Source organism: Anser brachyrhynchus (assembly GCF_964034855.1).
Source record: "Anser brachyrhynchus genome assembly, chromosome: 19".
NCBI classification, from domain to species: Eukaryota; Metazoa; Chordata; class Aves; order Anseriformes; family Anatidae; genus Anser; species Anser brachyrhynchus.
The window spans coordinates 10,694,498-10,720,838 of record NC_137712.1 but is presented as its reverse complement, the minus strand read 5'-3'; the positions used below and the strand labels follow the sequence as shown (position 1 = coordinate 10,720,838).

The 26,341-nt window shown below is 41.1% G+C and overlaps 1 protein-coding gene across 1 annotated transcript in view; it reads left to right on the top strand.

The window, feature by feature from the left end:
- The window catches only part of PNPLA7 (patatin like domain 7, lysophospholipase), a 126,516-nt gene that overhangs the window by 24,134 nt on the left and 76,041 nt on the right, over positions 1-26,341 (top strand). The window contains exons 13-18 of the mRNA XM_080561496.1: positions 427-527; positions 1,412-1,570; positions 6,247-6,324; positions 7,122-7,327; positions 12,210-12,341; positions 13,571-13,694. Of these exons, the coding sequence (XP_080417622.1) occupies positions 427-527; positions 1,412-1,570; positions 6,247-6,324; positions 7,122-7,327; positions 12,210-12,341; positions 13,571-13,694 (800 nt within the window). The remainder of the gene's footprint in view (positions 1-426; positions 528-1,411; positions 1,571-6,246; positions 6,325-7,121; positions 7,328-12,209; positions 12,342-13,570; positions 13,695-26,341) is intronic.

Here is a 26,341-nt window from a genome sequence, read left to right as displayed (position 1 = left end):
TTCTCTCTATGAAAGCTCTTAGAACATTTTTGTACCCATTATCTTTTTTGGTTTAGAGAAGAGTTTGAAAGCATCGCTTCCTGGAAACCATGAGACAAATTTGTGAATTAAGTGGCGTTTCCTGACAGTCTTCAAATCTGAAATGACTCTCTTTTGTTTAGCCCAAATTAATTACCACACTGCACAAGAATGGATGTGGGAATGTTGGGACATATTGTACATGTGAGCTCAGATGGGAAGCTCTAAATTTCCTACCAGACCTTCCAGGTCAAACAGGAGTAGGAAATAAATTAGAGCATGAGGATGCCACTTCCTGCTTAGTCCTCAACTTCAGAAACAACAACAAAACGGTTGCTAGAGTTCGTATACTACTTGGCATTTCTAAGAATAATGGATGTACTTAAAAGAATTTTGTGCTGCTTGTAGGTACCTCCAGCAGTGCTAAGTCAGACATGGACATGGCGTACGAAAGAGCCAGAGTGCACTTTGGCTCGGAGGAGGCTGCTAGCAGTCCTGCTGTGGGCAAGGTAGGTTGTTTCTTTTGGAGATTCCAGCGTGTTTCATGCATTGTGCTTCCTTTGAGCAATTTCATTGTATTCATCTCTGTATGAATTGTGATGCTTGGCCATCTTGTATTGGTTTCTTTTAAGCTTGCAGTTATTTCAGCAGATTTTTGGTGACTGTTCAGTTTTTTTAGTGAAGATTTTTAGTTAATCTCCTTGACCCTGTGGAGATTCCCTTGGCAAGTAATGCGAAAACATTGCTGCAACATCTTGATTTTAGATTATTACCATCCTTTGACTCATGGAAAGGATTGTTTGGAAAGGTGAAGCCATCGGACCATGTTGTATTTGTGAGACCTACTTAATAGGAAGGAATTAAAAACTTGTATCAACCTGTGAACTTCCTGTCAGGCTTTCAATTGTGATTTATAAACCCATTTTCCTTTTTGTGGTTTACTTTTTTTTTTTTATGAAGGCTGACCTGGAAATTAAGAGCACAGAAATGCTCTTGTATTAAAGAACTCAAACCAAAATCAGAAAAGAAAAAGAACCTGTGACTCAGTTTTACCTCAGTGGATATTTTGTCTTCTCCGTCTTTGTATGCTGTGTTGATGGAGTTTTAAGTCTATCAATTTGGCAGCTGCCCAGGTTGTGTAAAGTCTTATCCTTCTTTCTCACAAGCTGTGTTGAGTAACTTTATTTCACTCGAGTGTCAAGCTTTGCAGGAAAAAATACAAAGACTATACAAAAAAAAAAAGTTATTCGCAAGCAGTTGCTTTTTTGGAAACCTTTTTTTAGGCCACCAGTTGTGGTGGATGGGGGAGCATAGGTGATGGTCAAAGTATTTGCCGGTTAGGTGCCAATTATAACATTTAAAATGCTACGACTTGTGTATCTGTTCTTTGCAGTCGATATTGAAGAAGACTGTGACAGTGACAGAAACTCCTTCAGCAGTTTTCCATTATACTGATCGTGAGCTTGCTGCGCAAGAATCCTGTAATAGCAAACCTATTGATGCCATCTTTGAAGCAGCAAAGAAAGACCTTTCAACCTTGATGAAACTTGATGTAAGTTATTGCATGAAAAAATGGCCTTGTTCTTGCTTTTCATCTCATTCTGCCAGGCACTGAAGAGTAAATTGCCTCCCAAATACACTTAGAGACTAGCTGAATGTTTTATTCTCCAGTCTGTTGAAGTTATTAGCAGGACTGAAATAAATCAAAATTATTCTGCCATTTGAAAAGCACATACTGAAATGCACTGCATGAATCTTTTCTCACTGTGTACACATTTATGCATGTGAGAAGTAAGCATGCAATTTCTGCTGCACTGTAATTTCATGCTCTTGTATACTGTGTGAAGAAGTTATGTAAAGGCATTCAGGCGATAGTTAAATCTGTTAATCCTGTTGGCATTGCATCTAAGTGCCTCATTTGATTTCAGAATTGAATCTCTGTATTTGGCTAGTGGCTGAGTGCATTTCACAACAGAGTGACTGTGCAATGCCCATTGCACGTTTTAGGTGTCTGATGCCCTCGCAGTTGTCATTACGGAGTTCAGACCTTGCTTTTTACCTCTGTGCTGTAAGAATGAACAAAACTGTCTGTTTTCATTGTTCCTGTGATTCCAGCTGCATTTCATTGCATCACTTCAGAGTTGTATCTGTTCATGCAGCTAATCATGCAGTTTGGGAAAATTGTACAGCTGTCTACATCACTCACAGATACCCTAGTTTTATTGCAGTGTATGTTTCAATAACTCAAGTCTATTGATGCTGCCAGAGGCTTTGGCACAGCTGCTGCAACCTCTGCTTCTGGTTTAAGAACTCTCACCAAACAACACCTGCTTTAGTGTTAGCTAGAACTTAAAAGACTTTACTTCTGGATCCTCACATTCCCTGCAGATTTCTAAACTATTTCTTTCACGAGTTCAAAGTCTTGATCGTGATCTTCCAGCTACAGGTAGTAAGGCTTGAAAAACATGCTCTATGTTGTTGCTGATTTAACTAAGGCATGGGGCACTGTCTGTTAGTCTGCAAGCAGATGTGACTGTCTTGTTATGTTCATGTTCAGCTTTTCAAGCATTTATGTCAGCATGAAAGGCTACAGCCTGTTCCAGAGGAAATTCTTGTTACAGATGGAGTGAAATAGGAATATATACTCTTTCATCTGTTCTGTTCATAAAATTATAGAATCCTTTAAGGGTTTGGGTTGGAAGGGACCTTAAAGCCTGTCTGGTTCCAACCCCTGCCATGGGCAGGGACCCCTCCCACCAGCCCAGGTTGCCCCCAGCCCCATCCAGCCTGGCCTTGGGCACTGCCAGGGATGGGGCACCCACAGCTCCTCTGGGCAGCCTGGGCCAGCGCCTCACCGCCCTCATGGTAAAGAATTTCTTCCTCGTGTCTAACCTAATCCTACCCTCTTTTAGTTTAAAGCCATTACCCCTTGTCCTGCCACTCTACTCCCTGACACAGAGTCCCTTCCCAGCTTTCTGCAGCCCCCTTTAGGCCCTGGCAGGCCACTGTAAGGTCTCCCCAGAGCCTTCTCTTCTCCAGGCTGAACCACCCCAACTCCCTCAGCCTGTCTCCATAGCAGAGGTGCTCCAGCCCCTTGATCGTCCTCATGGCCTCCTCTGGACTCACTCTAATAATTCCATGTCCTTCTTGTGCTGGGGGCCCCAGAGCTGAACGCAGGGCTCCAGGTGGGGTCCCAGAAGAGTGGAGCAGAGGGGGAGAATCCCCTCCCTCACCCTGCTGGCCACGCTGCTTTTGGTGCAGCCCGTGGTACGGGAGGTTTTCTGTTCTTGGTAAGGTTGACCTCAGACTCCGCTTATGAAAAAAGTTTGTGTCCTGTGTACAGCTGATGGCTTCCTGCTTAGCACTATCAGATCACAAGCAAAAATTCCAAAATCACCGAAGCTCCCAAGTGCAACAAATTTGTCTTTGAATCTATATTAAATTTCTCAATAACTGACAAGTAAACAGATTAGAGTTGAAGTTAATTGGAGTAGTATCCTTGAAATGCATCATCTAGCAGGCAATGTTTTAGCATGAAGATGTAAGCAATAATGAAATAAGGTAGGCTTTTCCAACCCTGATACTGTAGCAACTGTTTTTTACATAAGATGGTAAGAATCTGGTGGAATGTAGCTAAATGCTAGAAGCTTCATTTAAAGGTCAGTGTTGATTTTTTTCCTGTGCAGTATAGCAAAAGTTGGTTCTACAGGCAATGGAAGAAAAATCTTATTCTGTGTAAAATTTATATTTAATATACTTACGTCAGCGAAGACAACTAATTCTGTAAGCTTTTCTTAATTCTCTTAAATTAGCTCAGATCTCTTATTTCTTAGCTGACTAGAGGCATTTTAAGATGTCATTTTTGAGAGCAGCCAATCACAGTGAATAAAATCAAGATGCTTTGATGTCAGATGGTGCTGTTTTGGGGTGTGTGTGTGTGTGAGAGAGAGAGAGAGGGAGGGAGGGAGGGAGGAAGGGGAGGGGGTTATTTAATCTAGCAGAGTGGCAGTATTACTTCAAGTGACCCTTAGGTCATCATTCAAATGTTTTTCTTATGTTTCAGATAGCTTGAATTCCTTGGGACTCTCTCATGAGCTGTTTTCAATATGATATAACTCTCATATCAAAACTGTAGATAAAGCTGGAAACATGTGAGAGTTGAGCAATGTTGAAGGGCATATCTTCCGCATGACTTATATGGGAGTTGATCCATTTCCTTTGACAAAAAAAAAAAATCTGTCCCACTTAATTACTGCTTTTGTTTATAAGTGGTTTGTGCTTTCATTTCTGCATCATAAACCACATCATAAACCTCTGCTAATTTATTATCTACTATGGTAACAGAGAGATAGACCCTTGCTGTGAAATGGATTCTGTTGTGTTAGCAACTTTCTTTATTAAAAGCTCCTGGCTGGGGAGGGTGGTGGGGACCAGTGGAAGAAATGGTGTTTAGCTCAACCTCTGAAACCATGCGATGCTCAGCTTGGATTTGCTGGTCTCGCCTGCTTGAGAGGAAAAAATGGGTCTTGTCTGTGATCCTTGTTTGTCAACTCCTTTGTTGCTTAATTAATCAGAGTAGTAACGTCACAGAAAAGTAGGATTTCAAGGGCTGCTTGGAGTTCAGTTAGTCTCATCCCATGCCCCAGGCAGAACCAAATATTGCTAAGTCATTCCTGGTAGGTTGTGTCTAAGCTGTTGTTAACGGTCTCCAATGACGAGGACTTCACAGCTTTGGATGCGATCTATTTCAATACTTTGCTAGTCTTAGACATGAAGAAAATTTTTGTAACAATTTTTAGAGGTAATGCAGCCAAAAAAAGCCACTGGTGGTTTATAAGGAGAGCTGATTAGGGAGCTCGTGAGTCCTTTCAGTGGGATACTTTCATAATTAAAAACTTTAGGTAATACTACGCAGACATAAATGTGTAAATATAGGGGAAAAAAATCAGAAATTAGTTGAGTTGATGTTGCTGAACTGAAATATTTTGACAGGTGCTTGTCAGGTTCTTATATTGGATATGTTCCCATGAAACAGATTGGTTTCAATAAAACTATTTTTTGGTGAAAATCTGTTCTTTTTATCAGCTGTAGGTGTAACAGAAAATTCTGATCGTTTTATTTGCTCTATTTTTCCAACTGAAGATTAAAGAAAAACCTGGCATAGCAATTACAATGGTAAAATGCTTGCACCTCTGCTGCAATAAGGTTAACGACTGGGGGCAAATTCTGCTGTATGCACGCACCGAACTGCATCTTCCTGGGCTTGTAGCTCTGCTTCTGCAGTGAGGTGCTGCGAAATGTGACTCAAGGGTCGGGATTTGACGCTGTCTATTCTGTTGGTGATACCAAAATGTTGAACTTCTGAAGATTTGCTGGTTTGGGGAGGTTTGAGCACCTTGCTGAAGCAAAGACGGGCTGAAGCATTAAGATTTGGCACTGACTTGGGCGTGGGATACCAAACTGGATGGGCAGCTCCTTGAGGTGAAAGAGAACCCCGAGCCTGGCTGCTGTCTGTGTTGGGCATTTAGGATCCTGCTGGTGTCCGGCTTTGGAGCTCGGAAGGAAGTTTCTGCTCATCAGGCATGCTCCGCCCCTTGCCATTGCAAGGGTTTGGGGTTGAGGTCCAAACCAAGGGCAGGGTTTTGGTGACCCTCCTTCCCATGCACTCTTCAGAGTCAGAAGGAAAATTCCTGCTCTCCGGTCAGATTCACGTGAGAATTTTGTAGCTCACGGGAAGCCTTTGGTCCACAATGCACATGGAAATCTGTTGCATGTGCACAGCACAACTGAGCTGTGTGACAAGGGAAGGGCTGGGATGAAGGCAGTGTTGGATCATCATGACCAGCTCCTCCGTGAAGTAGACTGTCTCTTCTGGTTTCACCTTCCTTCAAAAATAACATCATATTTTACAATTTTCATGGCAGCTGGTGCAGGTCTCTTTTCATAAAATACTCTTCAAGAGTCTGGGGGGAGAAATGAAAAATATAAAGTCATTTAAGATACAAGTTAGGTCAATTGAAAAGAATTAAACATTTATTTTTCCTCAAAGAAATAATTGGTTAGAGAAATAAAGAAACTTTGTACCATATTTTGAAGAGATATATGTACTTTAAGACAACACCTTTCACTAATTGTTTTTTATTTGCTTTATTTGAATGCTTCCTCACCATGGATTATTACTGGTGCACCAACAATTAAATTGTATCCCTCCCCCCCTTTCTTCTCCAGGATCCTTCGCTGTTGAATGGCAAAGTGACGCTGCATCAGGTTACTGCTGGGACTGTGCTATCAAGGCAAGGAGATCAGGTGAGCAAGTATTCTCTGGGAGCAGAGAGGGGGACAAAAGAGTCTGGCTTGATCTCCAGCCCCGTCACACAAGGGGAAAGGACACACACGTTGATTAAAAACACTCCACTGCCCCGTCTGCTCCCAAGCCTTCTCTTTTTGTGCTGAACAATCCCAGCCTCTGCCTCTTCTCAGATGCGGAGTAGCAGCATAGCCAGAGCTGCAGAGGAAATCTGGTAGTTCATTTTCAACTTTTTAGGTACCTTCCTGAGAAGGTATGGAGACTAAGCAGCTTTTTTGTATTGTTTTTTTTTTTTTTTTCCCTTTTTTTCCAGGCCCTGCACTGCCAGCCTTCAAGATGTCATTCCACGTTATTTGTTTATAGCAAAGTGTATTCAGGATATAATAAGACTTATAATAATATTATGTAAATAGACAAGCTTATGCAAAGCAAGAGGCAGTTCCAAATACAATGCTTCTGTATTCTCCTTTGCTGAACTGTGATATCCCTCCTCATGCTGCAGTGATTACTCCATTATCTGTTTGCAATTTTGTTTTTATTTCTTGATCTTACAGACACAGCCTTTATTTTTCATAACCATGCAAAGAGAAACACATTTTTCAATATTGTGGCTACTTAGTTTTAAATATTCATAACCTTTTAATAATTCACTGTTGTGTCTTATTTTATCGCCTAATTGTTTAAAAGCTGTAGAGAGCTTTCTGGAAAACAGATTGGTCATGATAGTACTGTCATTGCGATAATTGCTTTTAAAATCTGTGGGGATTTTATTGGGCTCTGTCTCTGTTTTCACCAGGATGTTAATGTTTGCTTCGTGGTCTCGGGGATGCTTCATGTGTACCAACGGAAGATAGACTCCGAGGAGGACACCTGCCTGTTCATCACCCATCCAGGAGAACTTGTGGGACAGCTTGCTGTCCTGACTGGGGAGCCCCTGATTTTCACTATCAAGGCTAATCGGGACTGCAGCTTCCTATCTATTTCGAAGTCCCATTTCTATGAGTGAGTTCTGCCAAGGAAACGTTTATTTTTATTTTTTAAATCTATTTTATGGCCCTTTTGATTAAATGTGAGTGGTGGATATATGTGCGGTGCAGCACTGCTACCATACATCGTGTTGTAAACCAGATAATGTATGTGAGGATTTTAAGTACTGAGGTGAGCTCTGACCAATCTGTCAGATGGGTTTTTATCTTCAGTATGAGGTAATGCAGGGAACATACTAATATTAAATGGCGATTATATCTTCTTTGTTCCAGGTTTATAGAACACTTAACCCAATGGGGTGTGATTTATGACCTGAGATTCATAGATTTCATAATGCAAATAAGAGAATCTGGCCAGAGTCCGTCTTTTCTGGGTTAAGCATTTCTTTGTCAGGCCATTTCTCTCAAACGCAATATCCTTTTTTGCTGGAGAACCACATTAGTTCTGTTTCTGACCACAGTAATCAGCCCAGGCTGCTGGATATGTTGTGAGTGATAGGTCTTGGTGTAACTGGAGGTTACAATGCTCACTGATGGAGCAGGTCAAAGAATAATGCCCCAGTGCGAGATGGGTGGTACCTTTTTGGAAGTAATGCGTGAGTTGACTTACAGCTTACAGGGTGATATAGGCGTTTATTAATTAAGAAAACACCCAGACACGCTCACCACTGCTAAAATGACTGTGGCTAGTCTCATTGTCCAATATTAATGATTAATACTCTTGATTCTGAGCCTATTGTTAAGATTTAGTGCTAGTTCACACGTAATTTGTATCAAATACCTCTATTTCCTTTACTAAACTCCTTTTTCAACTCCTTCTTGAATGTGCTATCGCATAGTCTTGTGTTATACGTAGACTTGTTGACGTGTTTTCTAGGCAACTATTATGTGGTATATTTCTGTGTACTTTTTACTTTCTAAGTAATTTGAATTGTTTGTGTTCCTGATCAGTTCTTGCCCTGCAACTTTGTTTTTCCACCTCAGGCAAAAGGCTGTGTTCTGTAAAACTGAACTTGCTGTTCTCAGCAATGTGCTTGGTTGATTAGGTGTGTTTTTCCAAGCCTATGCAGTGGATGTCAACTCTTTGACCTAATTTCTGATAGATACTCCCCTCTTGTGCCATTCTGTGCAGCACCAGATAAATTTCATCTAAACTTTTCTTCTTTCTTTCTATTGTTTTCCCACTTGTTCCCAACTTTAAATTTCATTTTGAGTTCTCAGCCAGCCAGCCGGTTTCTACCTTTTTTCCTCCCTCACTCCTTCTGTTCTAATATCTAGTCCTGGACTGGCTCTGTCATGTTCTTGAGCTCGTTTTCATGAGATTTCTCTTTTTAGAGTTGTCTCTTGTTTATTCCAGCTTAAGCTTTTTGCTTCCATTAACTGGTCAGTGATCTCTAATGCAACTTGTCACCTTTTCTTCATTTGGGGGATGTTTCCTAGTCCATCTTTTTCTCATTTAAGCCGTCCTTTGCCTATTCAGTGCATTTGTCTGTCTCTGTGATCTTTCAGCATTAAATCATCAAAACTTTTCCAGAAACCAAAGTTTTATATCGTTTCCAGCTCCTGTTCCCATATTTTAAAATGTTGTTACAGAAAATCTTTCAAATGCATGACTTCTTCATCTGTATGTTCTCTTAGTTTTGCTTCAAACTCCGAGAAAGGAAAAGCTTATTGAAAAAATCAGAAGTTTTATTTTTCACTTATCATGCAGAATTCTTTGTGCATAGTCCTACAATCTTAGGCTTTCTCTTTTTTCTCAGAATCTCTCTCTCTGATTTGTTTTTTTTTTTTTTTTGATCTTAGTGACCAGAAGAAACTTGACCAGAACCTCCATTATTCTCATTATTTTCCAACAATTCTCTTTTCCTTTCTTGTCACATATATTACTTTTTTCTTTGAGGTGTCCCAGAACATTGTATGTGTTTTTTCTCATTAGTTAATGAGAAGGTGAAGCAGAAAGAATGTGGTCAACAGTTGCCATCAGGCGAAGAGCACAGAAATGGAAGTAGCCCAGGGTTTAGAATTGCAGGTTGGATGTTGGGCAACAGATTAAATCCTTTTAACTGAAATTTTGGGACAGGAGCCTTTATGTGGTGCTAATATGCCTAAATAACTCTCTGCAAATGTAGAGTTTAAGTATAGGGGTGACACAAGCTGATTATATAGTATATACCTTAAATGCTTTTCTATTTTGCTGAAGTGATGTACTAAGTGTGCAGTGCCTACGCTGCAACTGTTGGTGTCTCCTGACGAAAAATGTAATCAAGTTGTCACCAGGCTCTCTTGAGGGAATATGCTCAGGTTCTGCAGTACGAGGCAGTAGGACTCTGTCACATTTTCTGCTTAAGTAAATTTCACAGTTCAGAGTCTAATCATGTGTGCTTGCCAGAGAAGCAGAAATGCTTTGATTTTGATTTTGTATTGCCAGCCAAGCTGAGTATCAAATTGCATCCACATCCGCAAGAATATCTCTGTAGTTCTCAGTCTTTCACAGGCACCAGGTTAGCCCTTTCATAGCTGTTAGCTTGCTAGTGAGGAATCCTGAGGATCCCTTCAGAAACAGGTTTCTGTGGTAGGGAGCTTTGGCTTTTCATTTTTGTCATGCCAGTCATGTGCCAAATGGATGAGAAATGAAAATTCCCCAGTGAAAGGAAGGAAACCTAGCTGATAATGTAGGAAAAAAAAATCTTTTCTCTTCTTGTGCGTGAGGGTGGGCTTTTACCTTCCATGCTAATAGTCTTGAAGCTACATAGCAGTCAGTGAAATAATAGAGAGCTCCAGACTGAAATTAAAAGCAGCCTCTTACTAGTTTACATTTAGAGTGCATTAAGTATTAAGATACATATCTTGAGAGAGGAAAAGGTGTAAATGGCTTATTGATTTCAGCAGACAGCCTACGTGGGTGGAGACTTTGGGAGCTAAACAAGCAAGTAGAGTAAAAATAATGAGCTAAAGCATTCAGGAGATTTCAGGGGGCTTATTTCTCCGTTAGAGCAGCTTAGAAGGGGAATAGGACTGGGGGTTTTGTGTGTATGTTGAGGGATTAGGGTTTTTTGTTTCCCAGAGTTTATTTTGGGGTGTCGTTTCCAGCTCCTTTGTCCTTTGCCCTGAGTCACATTAGTGTGGTAAAGTTCCCATAAGATAACATGTTGCTTACAAGTGCAATAATAATAGTTCGTCAAAACCAAGGTAGTCTGAGACACCCTGTGTCGGAGATAGCAGGGGATGTGGAAACCTCAGGGTGAGATAAAAGGGGCAGGAGAGGAAAGCTGCCCTGCGGTTTTGTAATCCTGTTTTGATGGCTGGACTTGAACTGGTGCTGAATGTCAGAGCTGATGCTCAGTTTAACTTGACTAGTAGCACGTATGAATGTGAATGTGGTGAGCTCAGCATGGACTCAGCATGTAGGGATGTACTCCTGCAAATCTCTTCTGTTTCAAATTCAGGGATTTCAGTTGAAGAAATCACAAGCTTCATTACCGCAAAAAGAAGTTGAGGCATTGGGTGAGGAAGAATAGAATCGTCACGTGTGATGGACGTGAAAGCTCCCCACAGTACCCTGTGTGATGCACTTGACCCATTGCTGTCAGCTCAGGGTCTCTTGCTGCAGCTGTAGGACTGACTAACGGCAGAACCGACACTTTCAAAACTTTAGGGCAGTATTTCATCCAGGCTGTGAGGAGCTCCTGGAAAGTCTGCTTTTAATATCACATTCTGGGATGATGTATGACTTTCTCTGAATTCTGCCAAGTTACAGTGAGCCACAGCCTTATTGCCGGAGAGGATTGTCAGTGAAGACTGACAGTGCTCCTTCCACATGCTTTTCTCCCCACCTTTCTATTTTTTAGGCTAAGGAGGTTAGATGTGATGCTCGCGTGATTTGTGCTTAGCTGAGAATTCCTACACATGCAGGGGGTCTCATAAGCAGATTGCCTTATGGCAGTTCTTATCTTCATTGTGAAGGGAACACTGATGAAGGATAAGATGTGTATTTCAAATTCTTTTTTGTTTCTGCCCATGTGTGGCTTTAACATAGCTCTGTCATCTCCCTCAGTGTGTGCTTCACCTACTGGGTCTGCATGCACTTCTTGCTTCTTTCTGAATTGTGCTGCCTCTTGTGAAATGCCCGCCTTAAGGTGGTATACCATGGCCCAGCAAGAATTCAGTTGCTATCGATGCTTCACGGGAACAGAAGAGGTACTGTACCAGGTGTACCATCTAGGGAAATGTGCGATCAGCTCACTCCTGTGGAGTAGTACTTCAGTAAGAGTTGGAGTGCTTACTCACAAGATGCTGGGATGCAGTGATTCCTAGTCTAAAAAGAATGAGAAATAAGACATTCGCTGACAGTGATTGGGTGTCTGAGAGGGAGATTTCCCTCAGGCCTAGTGGTGCAGAGTTTGCAGTTATCACTGGCAGAATGTTCCTAAAGTTCTTTGGTTTGGGAAAAGTGCTAGATATCTGATTTCTTTAATACTAGAGACCTTTAAGCATCACTCAAAAGATATGGTATGAAGATCAGAAGCTTTGTTAGAAGACTTTTCTGTTCTTTGTGGTCTTTGCAACAGAAAAAAGGAATTATTTGAAATATTTGAACTTCTGAGCACATTTTTTTTTTAGGAGTATCAGGCGTTAGATACAATACGGTTCTGATCTGAAATAAAATCCGTGAGCATGTGTGAGAGCAAGAGGTGTAGAATGGCAGGGAGGGACAGTCTTTGGGGCAGTACAAATGTTTTTCTGAGTCATGGGAGACCTGGGTGAATGGTGATTTTGGAGAGTGGTTCATAAACAAGAGCTAGCATGGCTCTCATCCATCCCACTGCATGGGCTTGTTTACCAGTCTGTACCTGTTCCTGCCTTGGGGAACTACCTAAATAACGCTTCTTGTTTTCTAGGATAATGCGGGAGCAGCCGAGTGTTGTGCTTGGTGTGGCTCACACTGTTGTAAAGAGAATGTCCTCATTCGTGAGGCAAATTGACTTTGCCCTGGATTGGATGGAAGTTGAGGCCGGGCGCGCTGTTTACAGGTAAGATGTAGACAAAGTTCTGTGTTGTTGGTTCAATATTCAAGTTTTCAGTGTTAAGGAGCTGTGCTCCCTCGGTAACATATGGAATAAAAACTCTTTGGAATAAATTTATCAATTCCATCAGGTTTATGTTTGCCTATTTTGAGATTTTTTTTTTCTTCTGCAGTACTCTTCAACGCTGCTTTAGTGAGTTGTCTCCAGTGGTTATTAAAATCCTTTCATACTATTCTTCGTACTTTGTGTTGTCTTAGAAAGCTTTTAAAGTGACATAATAGATTAAGACGTAGACAGTTGTATGTTTGGTGGTAGTTTCTGCATTTTTAAGGGCACGAATATCTTTTGTTCATGAAGTATTTTGGCCTTTCTAAAACAAAGAATGGAACTGAAAAGTAATTTGGATAGGATTATTCAATAGTAGATTGAAAATAAGAATTACACTTTATGTTTAAGGGGTAGAAGTTATCCTTGGGAAAGCTTAATTGTATGGATTTTGTACTAGAATGTAATTGAGGCATTATATGGTTGCATTGGTGGAAGAATAAAAGTCTAATTTAGTCATATAAATTACAATCACGGTACACACACTATTTCTGCAGCACTAATGCTAATGGAAACTTTTGATTACTGTGTGTATCAAAACAAATGTAGTTGCCAACGTCTTGTTAAAAGCTTTTGGAAGTTTAGTTTTAACTCCACTACCAGAAGTATTGTACTTGGCCTGCGTGCTACGTTACGCTGGAAATCTGCTTACCAAATAGCATTCTTAATCATGCAAACATGATCTGGCAAAAACTTCCCAAGCAACTAGCATGAGTGCACTAAAATCAATCTAAACCCCGAGTCACTCAGGGCTTTTTTCCCCTCTTTGACCTGCAGAATCTCTCTATGCAGCCACATCAGCCTTGCAGTGACAGCAAGCCCCTGCTGTAAGCAGTAACGAGCCTGTCATCTCCTCTAGAGATCACTTGTGTCCTGGGCATCTGTGTCCAGACCCAACGCTTACCAGCTGTTCAAAGCCTGTACATTTAAACATTAAAACATATTTCCTAGTCACCTTTTAACAGGTGTTTGTTCAGTTTCTTGTTTTCTTATGTTTAACTGTTAATAAAACATTTTCCTATGGCCTCTAAGGCTGTTAAAGAAAATCGATCAACTTATTAAAAGACTTCAGATGCATCTGCTGAGCGAAGAAATTCATGAATGCTTGTCATTGGCTGTTCTTTCTGTAGGCAGGGTGACAAGTCAGACTGTACGTACATTGTGTTGAATGGTCGGCTCCGCTCTGTCATACGGATGGATGATGGAAAAAAGCACCTGACTGGTGAATACGGCCGAGGAGACTTAATTGGAGTGGTAAGGATCAGTTTCAAAAATGAATGGTTCAGATGAGAATTTGGTATTGGTATTGGCCCTACATAAAACAAACATTCTCACTCTGGTCAGGTGTTAGTCTTAGTTAAGACTTTTGACACATTGTAAAGACAGAAAATCACTTCTACCTGGAATCTCGTATGATAATACATGAATGGGATTATTAGACTTGATTTAAAGACAAAAAAAAAACAAACCAACCTCCCTCAGAGATGAGCCAAAAAGCCCATCACGCCACTGTTTTTTTAACGTGGGTTACATTTGTTTCTGTGTTGAGGTAAGTGCAACTGCTAAAATAGTTCAGGAAGAACTGAAGGAATGTGCACTGAATAGTCATATGAAATGCTGTATTGTAGAAAGACTGAGTCTGGGGCCCCTACTGGTGTCAAGTCTAACCTTCATGTTAGCAGAGCTAACTTCAGGTCTGCATCAGGCTGGTCAGAGACTGTGCAGTTATTTAAAAGGTGTTAGTGCAACTTTTGACTTCAAAACTGTACTATTTATCCATGTTTAACTTCTCTCCGATGTTTGGTTTATTGTTTGTTTCTCAGATCTGGTTGAACAATTGAAACAGGGATCCTGCATCATAAGTGCGCATGACTTGCTTGATTTTTGTGTTAGAAGGCTTCTGAAATGCTGAGATTTGTTCAGGCCCTCTTCTGCTTTCTGAGTTGAAAAGTAAACATTTACTGGTATCTGTTTATAGCCAGAATCAGTGTACCTCTGAAGAAAGAAAACGTGTGAGTTGGTAGTAGTAATAGAGGAAGAAATTGTTGTTTATAGAGACCAAGAGGGAGAGAATGGACTGCAGAGCTCTTTTTCCTCTAGAGAACCGATTCAAGATTACGTTGATTGCAAAAGGTGGTATTTCTGATCCAGAATTCGAGTGTGCCTAGCGTAGAAGTTCCTGTCTTCTGCTTCCTTACTTCTTCCCCTTGATCACTGTAACGTCTAATGGAGAACTCTGTCTTCTGTGGCTGCGGCAGGAGTACATCAGCATGTGAGACCTGGTAGTCCCTGATGGCAGGTGGGTTGCAGGCTTGGCCTGTACCTGCATTGTAAAATATTTGCAGCACAGGTCTCTGGTACTTGGAGACCAGCAGCTGACCTAATATCCCAGCTATTTTGTTTGGGAGAAGTAAGAAATTTTCATCTAACAAGGGCAAAGTCTTTGGGCCTTTTTAATATGTGCCCACAGCTGACTGTGACTTGCCTGGTAACTTTAAGTTGTACACAGTGCTGATGTGACTGCAACAGTTACAAGAGACGAGTCTGGTGATGCTCCCTGCAGAGCACAGAGGTGTTCTGAACTAGTGACTGTACCACGTCTGTTTTAGCTGCACGTGGACAGCAGTTCAGGATGTCTTCCCAAGGTCAGTGCTACTTCTGGTTTGGGACTGCGTTTGGAGAAACCAGTCTATTTTTGCTGCTAGGCATGCCTGCAAATTTTTTTTTTCTTTTGGGGGCATCTCTTTAGGATACCTCATTAGAGGTAAAAATGATATAGTTTGACAGGAATAAAGGATGTGTGACTTTTGTGACTAACTGTGCTGGTGTGAGGTCTCTTACTGTGTGAATAAGGCGCTGGCGGTTTTGACACGTACAGGTATTTTCCTGCTCTTGTTCACCAGTTGCAATCAGCAGCCACACTGTCAAGCTTCTGGAGTTTTGCAGAGCTCCCAGGTTAAGATAACCGAGCTGTTCTACTTTCTGAAAGCAGTTTTGGGTGACAGTGGAGCATGTGGTTGAAATTCTCCCTATCTGTATAAGCAGTGGTGCCTTCTTTGGCAGAACATTTCATGCTGGCTCAACTGTTTATCTGGTGAGGAGAGAGGTTGATGCGGTGGATGGACTGGTATGTGCTTGCTGTAACAGTGCCCTGCTCGTGGGTGAGTTCCTGGGCATGGATACAGAAATACGCGTTTAGTTTGTATCTGAACTAAAGTCACTTTTCTGGATCCATGCTATGACATGAATCATCTGAAGACTTTTGTGACTCTGTGGACGTCATCTACTCCTTCCTACCCACGGCTCCCAGGCCCACTGACTCATGCTGCCATTTGTTGAACGAATCTCGTTGCTCTGTCTGTCTTTTGAAAAACATGGGGGAGGATTTGTAAAGATTGCCAAGATTAATGTAGTCGTTCTTTGCAGAGGGCATTAGTAAAATGACATTTTTCCTTTTAAAAAGATTTGTTTATCCCGTTCTGCAAGATCTGTTGTAAACCTTTAAAAGCCTGCTATATGTTTATTTTTTTCTTTGTTCTTCCAGAAGATGAAGGGACTGGAGGGTTCTAGGTGCTTGCAGGAATTAAATTACTGGCTGGTATTAGTAATTGGTAGTGTGGTCAACCTGTGGTGTATTCTTCCCTGAAGTTTCTTCAATACCACTGTGTCATTCTGAACTGTGGACACTAACATGATACAAAAGTCTTGTAATTGATGTATTTTTGTTTATTCCCTTTATCTTAGAACTTTAAAAATGCTGTGTGTCATATGCGTAAGAGATGAGTATCTGTCATTTCTGCTTTCAGAGGAGAAGTCCTGAAAAATGAAGGATTTCAGACAAGATGTTAATTTTTCAAGCGTGTGCAGGCGCTCCCGAGGCTTAACTTGTGGCTCGAACTGTTTTGTTCCGTATACTGACTCAGTGGCATCTGTTCCTGAGGTCTGTCAGTTCAGGGGGAGAAGAACAGATAAGATATTGCAAAGTTTGCTTTCTTCGTGTTGTTACTTGGAGTTGACCAGAGTAGTTATGTGTGGGAAACGTTCGCTGTTCCTCGAGCGCCTTGTAAGAGGGACGATGCCAGCTGCTTGCTGCTGCTGATCCGTTCGATGGGCAGTTCCAGCTGTATCAGGTGATGTCAAAACTCGTTGGAAGGCCTTCCATGTAATTGTCAGAGGACAATGATGGATCTATGCAGTAATTCCCTCATGTATGAAATACAGTTGATGACAGTGCTGTTGTCTAGAGACTCTGGTTTGACCCATTTAGGGGAGAATCTTTTAATTTGTTGGTGCCATTTCCCACAGATTCACATGTGGAAAAACGTTGAAGCTTTATCACTCTGTTACGTAATTGTGACTTCATTAAATTGCTGTTTGAGCTAAAGGGTAAAATGAAAGGCACCTCCTCTAGCTTTTTTTTTTCCATCATGTCCAGGTGTTCTCCAGAAGAAATTAAGGGGGGAAAAAAAAAAGTAGAACTCTTGCAGAATAATCTCCTGCCAAAGAAAAGTTATTTGTATACTGCCTTCTCCCCTCAGATACCTGGATGGAGACAGAACCTTCAATGTAATTAGCTTTTTATGAGTTAACACTGTGGCTTCAGTGGAAAGGCTGCGGTGTTTCTAAGACAGAACACCAGACAGTTCTTAGGGAAGTTGATGACAGCTGTTGAGCTTATAATATTTTTAAAAGCTGGTCTGTTGCGTACGTCATAGCTAGACTTATCCGTGGCCACCTGCCTCAGAAAACTGCTGTCTTCAGTATCTTACTAGAAAACCAGCTGGCTTTCAAAAGATGTCCTGCTGGGGAAGTAGCAGCGATGTTTTGGTTACTTCAAGATTCTTTCTGCCTCTCTCTAACAACCAGGGCGCCCTTCCTTAGTAGTAGGATGGTACCCATTCATTTGTGGGTAGCAAAACCAGTGCAAGAGGATATTTGTGCCCTACCATTTTCAGTGCAAGGCAGCACAAGTGATAAATTGCAGAGTGCTCATCTGCCAGTGCAGCAGCATACCAGTTCTGCTCTGCAGGAAATCACACTTGGTTTCAGAAATAATGGCTATTTTAAGTTTTTTTTTTAGATGTTAAGCTCTTTGTCTCATTAATGTTAATATAGTTAAATGTGCATGGCTTTTTTCTGTAAAAAGTTGAAAACCAAGAATAATCTGTAAATGGCTTATGATTTCCTCAGGGGTTTGGAGCATTGTCCGTTTGAAATGTAACACTGCTAGAAATCTTTAATTGCATACTAATCCTCAAAGGAAACACCGGTATCAGGATTACACTTGTCGGGCTTTTGTTCTTTATCAGTATTAATGTTATCATACACTGCCTGCTTTTGACAGTGGCAAAGCTAGCTGAATATCCTTGTGCCCTCAACAGCAGCACTAACACTGGGCAAGTTCTGCTCTGTTTAGGCCATTTTGTTTTGTAATTTTGAAGAGCGTGGATTCTTTTTTATTTTGCCCATTAGTTGCATGTAACTTTTTTCAAGCCATGAGTTCATTTCTAAAGCTTTAAGTTAGTAGATAGTCTTAGGTAATCTTAGGTGAATTCAGGTTAGTGCACCTCAGGTGCTCTGCACAGGCTGTATCTATGGAAATTGGAGGCAGATGAGGTCCAAGAAGTCACCTTAGTATTGAGCTGGAACATGTGGTTCTGGAAGGAGGTGTTCTCCTTCCATCTCTTCTGCCGCCTGTCTTGGTAATATGTTACTAAAAATTATTACTTGCCTAGCATCTTAGGTGTGAAATTGTAAAGAAAAAAAATAATGGTATTTACCAGCAGAGAAGTGAGATACGGGAAGACTTGAGAAATGAGTTCATATTTGCACAGCTGAATTAGTGTCAGACTGAAATTAGAAGCTCAGTGTCCTTATTTCCAAACCTGTTTTGGGGGCGTTCTTGCTGGAATGAAGTCACTGCTTTGATTTTTCTGAACCTTGGCTTCCTAGGGGCTTCCTCACTTAGTGTGAGCTGTTGAGTAGTGTATGTGGTTCAGATTCTCTTATCTACCACAATTTGTTCTCTTATCTACAACAATTTATCTTATATCTTGATTTGTCTCAAGTTCTAACAGCTGATGAAGGTAGGAGACTGTTCATAACTGAAATAACATATAACTGGTGTTAATTTATCTGACATTAATATTATGTGGGTAGGTAATCTGGTTTAGTAGGTGCCACAGATAAAACTGCAGAGAGCTTTATCTCCTTAGCCAAATGCTCTTTAGAGAATATAAGGACCTTTGACAGACAGTGATAGATGTGGTGACCTGCTGGATTTCAAGCAGGTGACTTCATTCATCAGACTGTCACTCCATAAGCTGATTTGTGTCCCTTCTGCTTCCAGCTAAGCTTCCTTTTGATAACATCATTGCTATTGTCCATGTATCAGTTAACTTCTGGTACAGCTTCTGATCCCCACTTCAGGACCATCCCACATTTCACTTTTCTTCTGCTCTTTTCTCCTTCCCATTTTGAGAAATGTTGCATCAAGCTAGACTGGCTTGGGAATGGTGAGAGTTAATACCTTGTCCCCTTTAACCTTTGCAAAATGTACGAGTAAGTTTATTAGCAAAAATTGTTTTTTTCTTGATTATAAATTTTCTTTTTGGCAAGCAACATTAAGTAGAAGAGAATTGTGATCTCTTTTATCATGAAAATGCTTGGAGGCCTGTGAATAGTGAGATGCAGAGTCCAGCAGAGGTGAAAAAAAGTATTCGTGGAGGAAGAGTCAGCAGTGAAGAATGGGGAAGGATGTTGCTAAAGTTCCAGCCGGGGTTGGTATGCCTGTGATGTCAAGCTGAGTCAAAGGCAATCAGATTTCTCCCTTGTAGGAAAGCATTTGAGCAGGTCACCATGTTCTGTTATCTCTTCTTCCATCGTTGAAATTCAAGCACCATTTCATCATAACAGGAGTGTGCCCGTCAGTGGTATTGCTCTTCAAACAGCTTCAATAAATTTCATGGATTTTTCTTTTTTGGTGGGTGCTCCAGGTAGCATTTGGTATACTTGTGAGGTTTTCTGCTTGTTTGTTTTTCTTTTGTTTCCACTGTCATGTTATATTAGGGGAGTGAAATGTGCATGCAACTTCCCATCTTTTCTACAGTCACATGTAAATAGGAGTGAAATTTAAATACACTAGGGAAGTCTGTTAGCAATTTCCTTTCCCTTTTCTGTCCCTTCATTACATTCACTGCTGCTACAGGACTGTCATTGCACTGGTACAAAATGCAGGCTCAGTCCTCTCAGGAGAACCTGACTTCCACTGCCTTAATTACAAAAGGTAGGAAGCTCAGTCTTAATTTTTGCATATATTCCATGTACGTGTGTCTGTAAGTGTGTATATATGTCTTGTATATCTATGTGTATATATGTGCATGTGTATATAAATCTTATTTATATGCATATAAATAGGAGAGAGGGGTTTGGATTCTTTTTTCTGCACAGCAAAAGTGCTGGATGTCCTCAGTCATGGGGTTAACTTGGCACACAAAGGATTGCAGAAGGTGGTTGTTAGAACAACTTTCAAGAGTACATGGTGTACTGCATTCATCCGCTGGCACTGCTCCCACAAATAGCATCGATTTGCAGCTTGTCTGGTTGCTTTTCCCACTCATTCATTGCTTCCAGCAGTGTCTCCTCCTTTGTCCTTTTCAGATACAAGCGAGTTAACGTTTTAGATCCTTCCTAACTGATGGCTAGAGGAAACATGTTTGAGATGAACACCATGTGTTTGCTGCTTCACGTGCAAATCAGCTCAGGAAGGGCCTGAGAGCAGCTTGTTTAAACCAGAAAAAAAAACAATGATCCACGTAGCGTTTGGTTGCCCTTCATGTAACATTTATTATGTTGCATCACCGTCTTCAGTCGCAGCAGCCTCGTCTCCTGTCCTAGCCCGGCGAAAGTACCGCTGTGACAATCTACGTGTGCGTGGCTTTTGTCTGCCTGCACTGCTCCGCTGCGTTGGGCTGGCTTTGGAGATGGGAGCGTGCTGCTGGTACCTGTGCATCTGGTATGGTTTTTCCCCGTTCCTTGAGCATCCGAAACTATCAGCAGGTGTCAGTGTTGATATTTCTTCTTAGGCCTCCGCCAGTGCATCTACACTTCCTTGGGTAGTCTGTTAGTCCCTGTGCCTTGTCTCCTGGTGTCTTGCGGCAGCCCTCCCCTTTCTTCAGGTGCTGCTGTTCCTTTTGCCAGGCGCGGTCAGGGCACGGGGTGGGCGCTGTGTGAGCAGTGAGAGGTGCAGGTTTGGCACATGGGAGCTGTCTGCCTTTCCAGCCGGGAGTCCCTGGGGGCTGTGCCGGGAAGCATCTGGCTGCAGTGCTGCACCACTGCCCACAACAGCCCGTTTCCTCCGCTGGTGATGAGGTTACGTGCATCGTGAAGAGAAGAAAACGCCTCATAACTATTTTGGCTGTTACCAGAGTTCTTGCCCTTGTTTTGTTAGGTGCAGTCCTGCTTTCTTCAAAACACGGGTGGATTTGCCCTGTCCCTTCTCCCCAGCTTCTGTTCTGTAAGAGTGTGCTTGTTTGTGGGCTGCTAACCCTTGCCAAAGTGTCTTGAGCGGGCATGAAAACTGTAAAGCTTACAAATACCAGGCTCACGGGCAGGCAGTGACTGGGGAGTTCACGAATGGGGGTTTGGACGATGAAGATTTTAAGTTGCTTAACTTAATCTTTGGGCTCCTAACCTTGCCAGGGTCTTGTTAGACCTGAGCCTCACGTTTCTGCGGCTGCTGCTGGCTCCTGCTGTGTTGGGCCCGGAGGGTGGCAGTGCAGGGGTGGTGCTCCTCCTGTGCTGGGATGACTGCTGCTTTTTATGAGCTTGTAGCAAAGAAAAGATTGCTATGAGAGGAAGAAGTATGATATGTAAGAGAATAAAATATTCTTGGGGTAGGATAGTAGCTATGAAGGAGGAGAAGCTGCAACCAGTGTATTATAAACACGGAGGGGAGGGAATGCACAGAAGAGCCACAAGTGTGTAAATTTGCTGCTGGTGGAAGGTCTGGGAGAATGGGCTGGTGAATATAAACACTATCCTGTGGACTTGCGTCACTAATTCAGGCTGGACCCGTGTACTAACATGCTGGGCAGATTTAGAAACTCACGTGGAAAAATAATATAGGCAAGAAATTGTATTTTGAAACTATTTGCATTTTACTGTTTGATTATTGGAGAAGTTGCCCAATAACTTGTTAGAATGAGGCTGAATTTGTTTGGAGAAGTGATATCTTCTATTGGGCCAGCAGATGGATTAACATAAAACAGCCCCAGTGTTGGTGAAGTCCGTCTTGGCATCTCTGAGATGCTCAAGGCTAAGCGTGGGGAATAGCTGTGCGTCTTCTGTTGGCACTATTCACACACTTAGGCAAATATTCAAAGTGGTTTGTTGGATGTAGCACAAAAAGGAATTTGGAGTAATTAGACCAACCTGCAGAAGACGATGCTGCTTGCTGGTTTTTACTTTCCAACTGTAATTTGGAGAGCTGTAAGGAGAGCTGTCTTAGTTTACTTAGCTTACTTAGAGGAGTGAGTGTTGAAAATAAAGTCAAAAGAGGTCATAAGAATATAAATTGCTTTCTCCCCTTGTTTTAAAGAATTTTTAACGCTTTTTCTTTGTAAGGAACTTGTAAACTTGGGTTGTGAATCATGGGCATTGTACGTGATGTTTTTGTCGCTTTTTAATACTGAATTAGGAGAAGATGAGAAAAACCTGTCAGAATTAACTGAACGAAATGGTAAAAAGAGCATAGGTCTATTTATAGGTTTTGTTTTCTTTCCTTTTTTTTTTTTTAATGATAGAAACAACAGAACTGCATTAGTGAAGGGGGGACAACCACCTATGGTAAAACTTGTGATCAGTTACAAGAACCACAGAGTATATAACACTCAATTTACATCTGCTCCTTGATGCAAATTGTTAATAGCACTTGAAGCACTGCTTCAAGCAGCTCTTGAAGGAAATGGAAGTAAAGACAATGATGTACGGACAGATTTGTGAGGATGTGATGGAGGTAGAAGAGAGAAGAGATGTTGATATTTGCTGTAAACGAGGAGGCAAAGGGTAGACCTTGGAGACAGGTGAGCAATGAACAGAACATTTAACGTTTTTGCATAACTGCTAAAATCAGGCAAACTGGTTTCAAAGAGACTGATTTCAAAGCAGAAATAGCACTACCGTGGGTTTGCTGAGTTTACAACATTAAATAATAAGCAGAGGAAAGAATAGCTGGTCCTGATAGCGCAGAAGAGATGGCAGGCTGCAGCCTTCAGTGAACTCCAGGAAAACTAGAGGATTGTTTGAGGGAGAGAGGAAGTACGTGGGTGAATTAAAAATTAAAAGGCAAAGTAAACCCAACCCCAGTGAAGGGAAGAACTTGTTCAGAGTCTTGTCACTCAGGAGGAAGAATGCATGTTAGGAGAGAAGAACCAGAGGACTGACAGATGTACTATTTGTTTCAAGCAAAATATATCGTGTTGACTTGAATTTGAAAAGAGGTGGGAAAGAGATTTCTGATTCTTTCTTACAGTGGAACAAATGTAGCTGTGTTCATGTTGGAATGGGTAAATGATGATTTTGGTAGTTTAGGAAGAAGCTGAAAGGGAGCCTTGGGTGGTAGATATACCTACTCACAAGTATAAAAATTACAATATTTCCTCCTCCTCTTTAGGGTCAGACTGAAAAAGATTTGGAAAATAATTAATACTGCTATTTATTTATTTGAAATGTTCATCAGTGTTATGTTGGTGTTGGTTGATTCCTGCAGCTGTGTTGGGTGATCTTGGTATTAAACTTGTTTTTTCTAACTAAAGAAATACTCTTATGAGGTTGCTCTGCTGATCTCAGGTGATTTTATTCATATTAAAGTTTAAGCTAAATCTCTAATTCTTTTATTACTTACAAACCTGAAAAAATAAGTAAGCTTGTTTAAAATGTTCATTGAACAGACGAGCCAGAAGAGTTTGAATGTGCTCTGAGGTTGAAAGAATTTTAAGTAAGTACATGTTGCTCGGAGCTTGTTTTTCTAAAGAAAAAAAACCCACAAAACTACACCTCTTGAATAAATAACATCTCAAACAATTTCTTAATAAAGAAGAAAAGTATTATTGACTAGGGACAGCCTATGACTGTATGGTTAGAACGTGTCTGTCTCCAAAAAAGGGGGAATAGCCAAATGCTGATTTGATGAGGCATGTGCAGAGATTCCCATGTGCAGAGAACTTTGAACTGGTGCAACAAAGGCTTTTTAACCACAGGATGTGAAGAGAGGAGACAGAGAATGTAGTGAAGGTTCAGAATAATCCTACAGATGGTCTGAATGTTGAATGAGAGCTCTTTATCTTCCGGTGAAGAAGAGTTATTATATAAATAGTCTGGGAAAACTAATAAAAATAGATGCTGGTAATGCAGATGATGATATCCAAGGGGAAAGCAAAATTTGAATTTCTTGCTGTAGTGCCTAGGACCCAGATGTTTCCATGCTGCAATACCGGCATGTATTTGCATGAGAATATTAAAGCTGATGGCAAGATTTATATTGTATGTGTGGGCAAGAGTAGTACAAGATCCATTTTCTGTAGTCAGGTGGGAATTGCATTCAACAAATCTGCTGCATTTGCAGGGGTGCATAGCACTGGTGTTGCAAATACCACTTGCTCTGGAGATTTAAATGGCTCCTTGAAAAGGAGGCTTGAAAAATGTCTCCATCTCCCTTTTGTTCTGCCTGTGGACAAGTTACAATTGAAACAGACAAAGTCACGGTTTGGAGAAAAAAATCCCCGAGGCTTTGTTTTAAAATTTAATTCCCTTTCAGAAAAGATTAGATTTGTAAAAAGACTTGTGACCTGTTTGGAGCATGGTTAATTTTATGCACTTTTATATAACGAAAATAATGGAAAAGGATATTAGACAGTTCGAGTGTTTTTCTTTATATAAATTGAACTTGGGTGATGACTGCTCGAGAAGACAGGGTTTTATTTTAACAATTACAGTTCTTAATCTACTTTCAGGATAAGGAAGCTAAATGGCAGAGCCAAAAACTGTGATCAAAAGCTTGTAGTAGGGGGCAGAGATAAACAGAAGACATTACCCAACCATCTGGGGAAGCTGAAGGGGACCTGTAAATGTGTGTACAACAATGGCTTGACATTCCCTCCCACCTTGTGATCTGTGTAACTGGTTTAAAATGTCATTACATGATAAAGCATCCCTGGCGTCGGAACAAAAACCAAAGGCTAGGTCATGCAAAAATGGAGCTACTTCAAATTTACTTGTGCATTTTTTCATGCACGACACAACTTTTGTTGATATAAGCTCTTCTTTACGAGCTATTTTAGGGAGTTAATATTAGCAGGCTGTGATCTCAGCTTTCTAGACTAATTGCAAGTTTCTGAGATCTGAATGTTCTGGCTGTCTGAACTGTCCATTTTGTGCACATGTAGTCTTCCAAGACAGCACTCTCGTTGTAAGGGGGGTCATGGAGTCGTGTGTTTTAAATCAATCTTCTTGTAGTGCAGGCAGAAGTGCATGCCTGGCAGAGCTTAGCCAATGTGCAGTGTATTATATACATTATAGTAACTTTGTGTGTCTGAGCCCGTACTTCAGTAATGAAGGCATTATTTCTGTTGGAATTTGCTGTTAACATAAGCTTTCAAACGAAATCTGTAAAAAATAATTGCAAACTGATGCATTATTTGTTTCCTTTTCTGCTGGACAACTTAAAGTGACACTTAAAAAGTGCCCGTGAACTGCAGCCAGAGCGAGGATTTTTTTGTTGTTTGTGTATTAACCTCAGTAATTACGGCTGCTACAGCGGCCACCATTTTTCTCTGAATGCATGATGTATGGATATTAAACCCGGTAAACATTGCCTAGTGCTAAAACTTGCAAAACTGTGCACCAGGCTGTTACTAAGCAATTAAATGTTGGAGCTCACGCCTGAGCTCCGAGTGACGCCATCTCGCCTAGCAGGCTATCTCATTAAGCATGTGAAAATATTTCACCAGGGAATTTGATTTCTGCATTTCAAAACAAAATAGGAGCTGGTGATGGGCTCAGGGTTCTGCGGATGGTACAGCAGGGGATTCAGCACACAGCTGCATTTCGCGGAGCAGGGCTTTACAGCCCTTTTTTATTTATGTTGTGTCAGTTCTCCCTGTAAAGGAAAATATCTCTGTATTAATTTTCATCGCATGATCATTTTCTTCTTTAAACTTCTATTTTCAATAAATTAAATGTTTCTAAATTAAATAATTGGGCACTATATTCAGGCTGTTGCATACTCATTTTTGTTTACGTAGCACAGATACTCATGCCTGTGTATAAAAACTCGGGGAAAAATGAAGCTCCGGTCTGGCTAAAATGTGCTGATTTGCTCCTCCTTCCCTTTTAATGTTTAGAAAGCCTTGGTTTTTGCAATTTTTTTCTGGTATTCAGCTTCTGAGAGTAAAAACTAAAGTATTTCAGGGTTGCATGGGGTGGGGGGAGGAAGGAAAGGAAAAGCAATAGAGAAGTGAGTTTTCTTCTTTCTCTTAGATGGCTTTTTTTTTTTTTTCACTTAAAAATGAAGGATTAAAAGATACAGCAAAAGCATATAACTTCTGTTGTGATAATTGAGTTCGTTGTGTCCCCCTGGTTGCTCTTCTAGCAAGCCTTAAAAATAGTTCTGCTTGCTGCGGAGATTCACTGTGTGTAAGAACTTGCAGAAGCTCAAACAAAACTACTTTAATACTGTCTGTCTTTTGGTGCTATGGATTCCGGTCTGTGGAAAAACTGAAGCTGTCAGATAGCAGAACGTGCATCTGCGAGATTTGGATTGAATAGATACTGATACTTGCTGCAGACAAATGTGCCTTCAGTAAGCTGGCTCTAAGGGCTCTTGGGGGCAAAAATAATGTTCT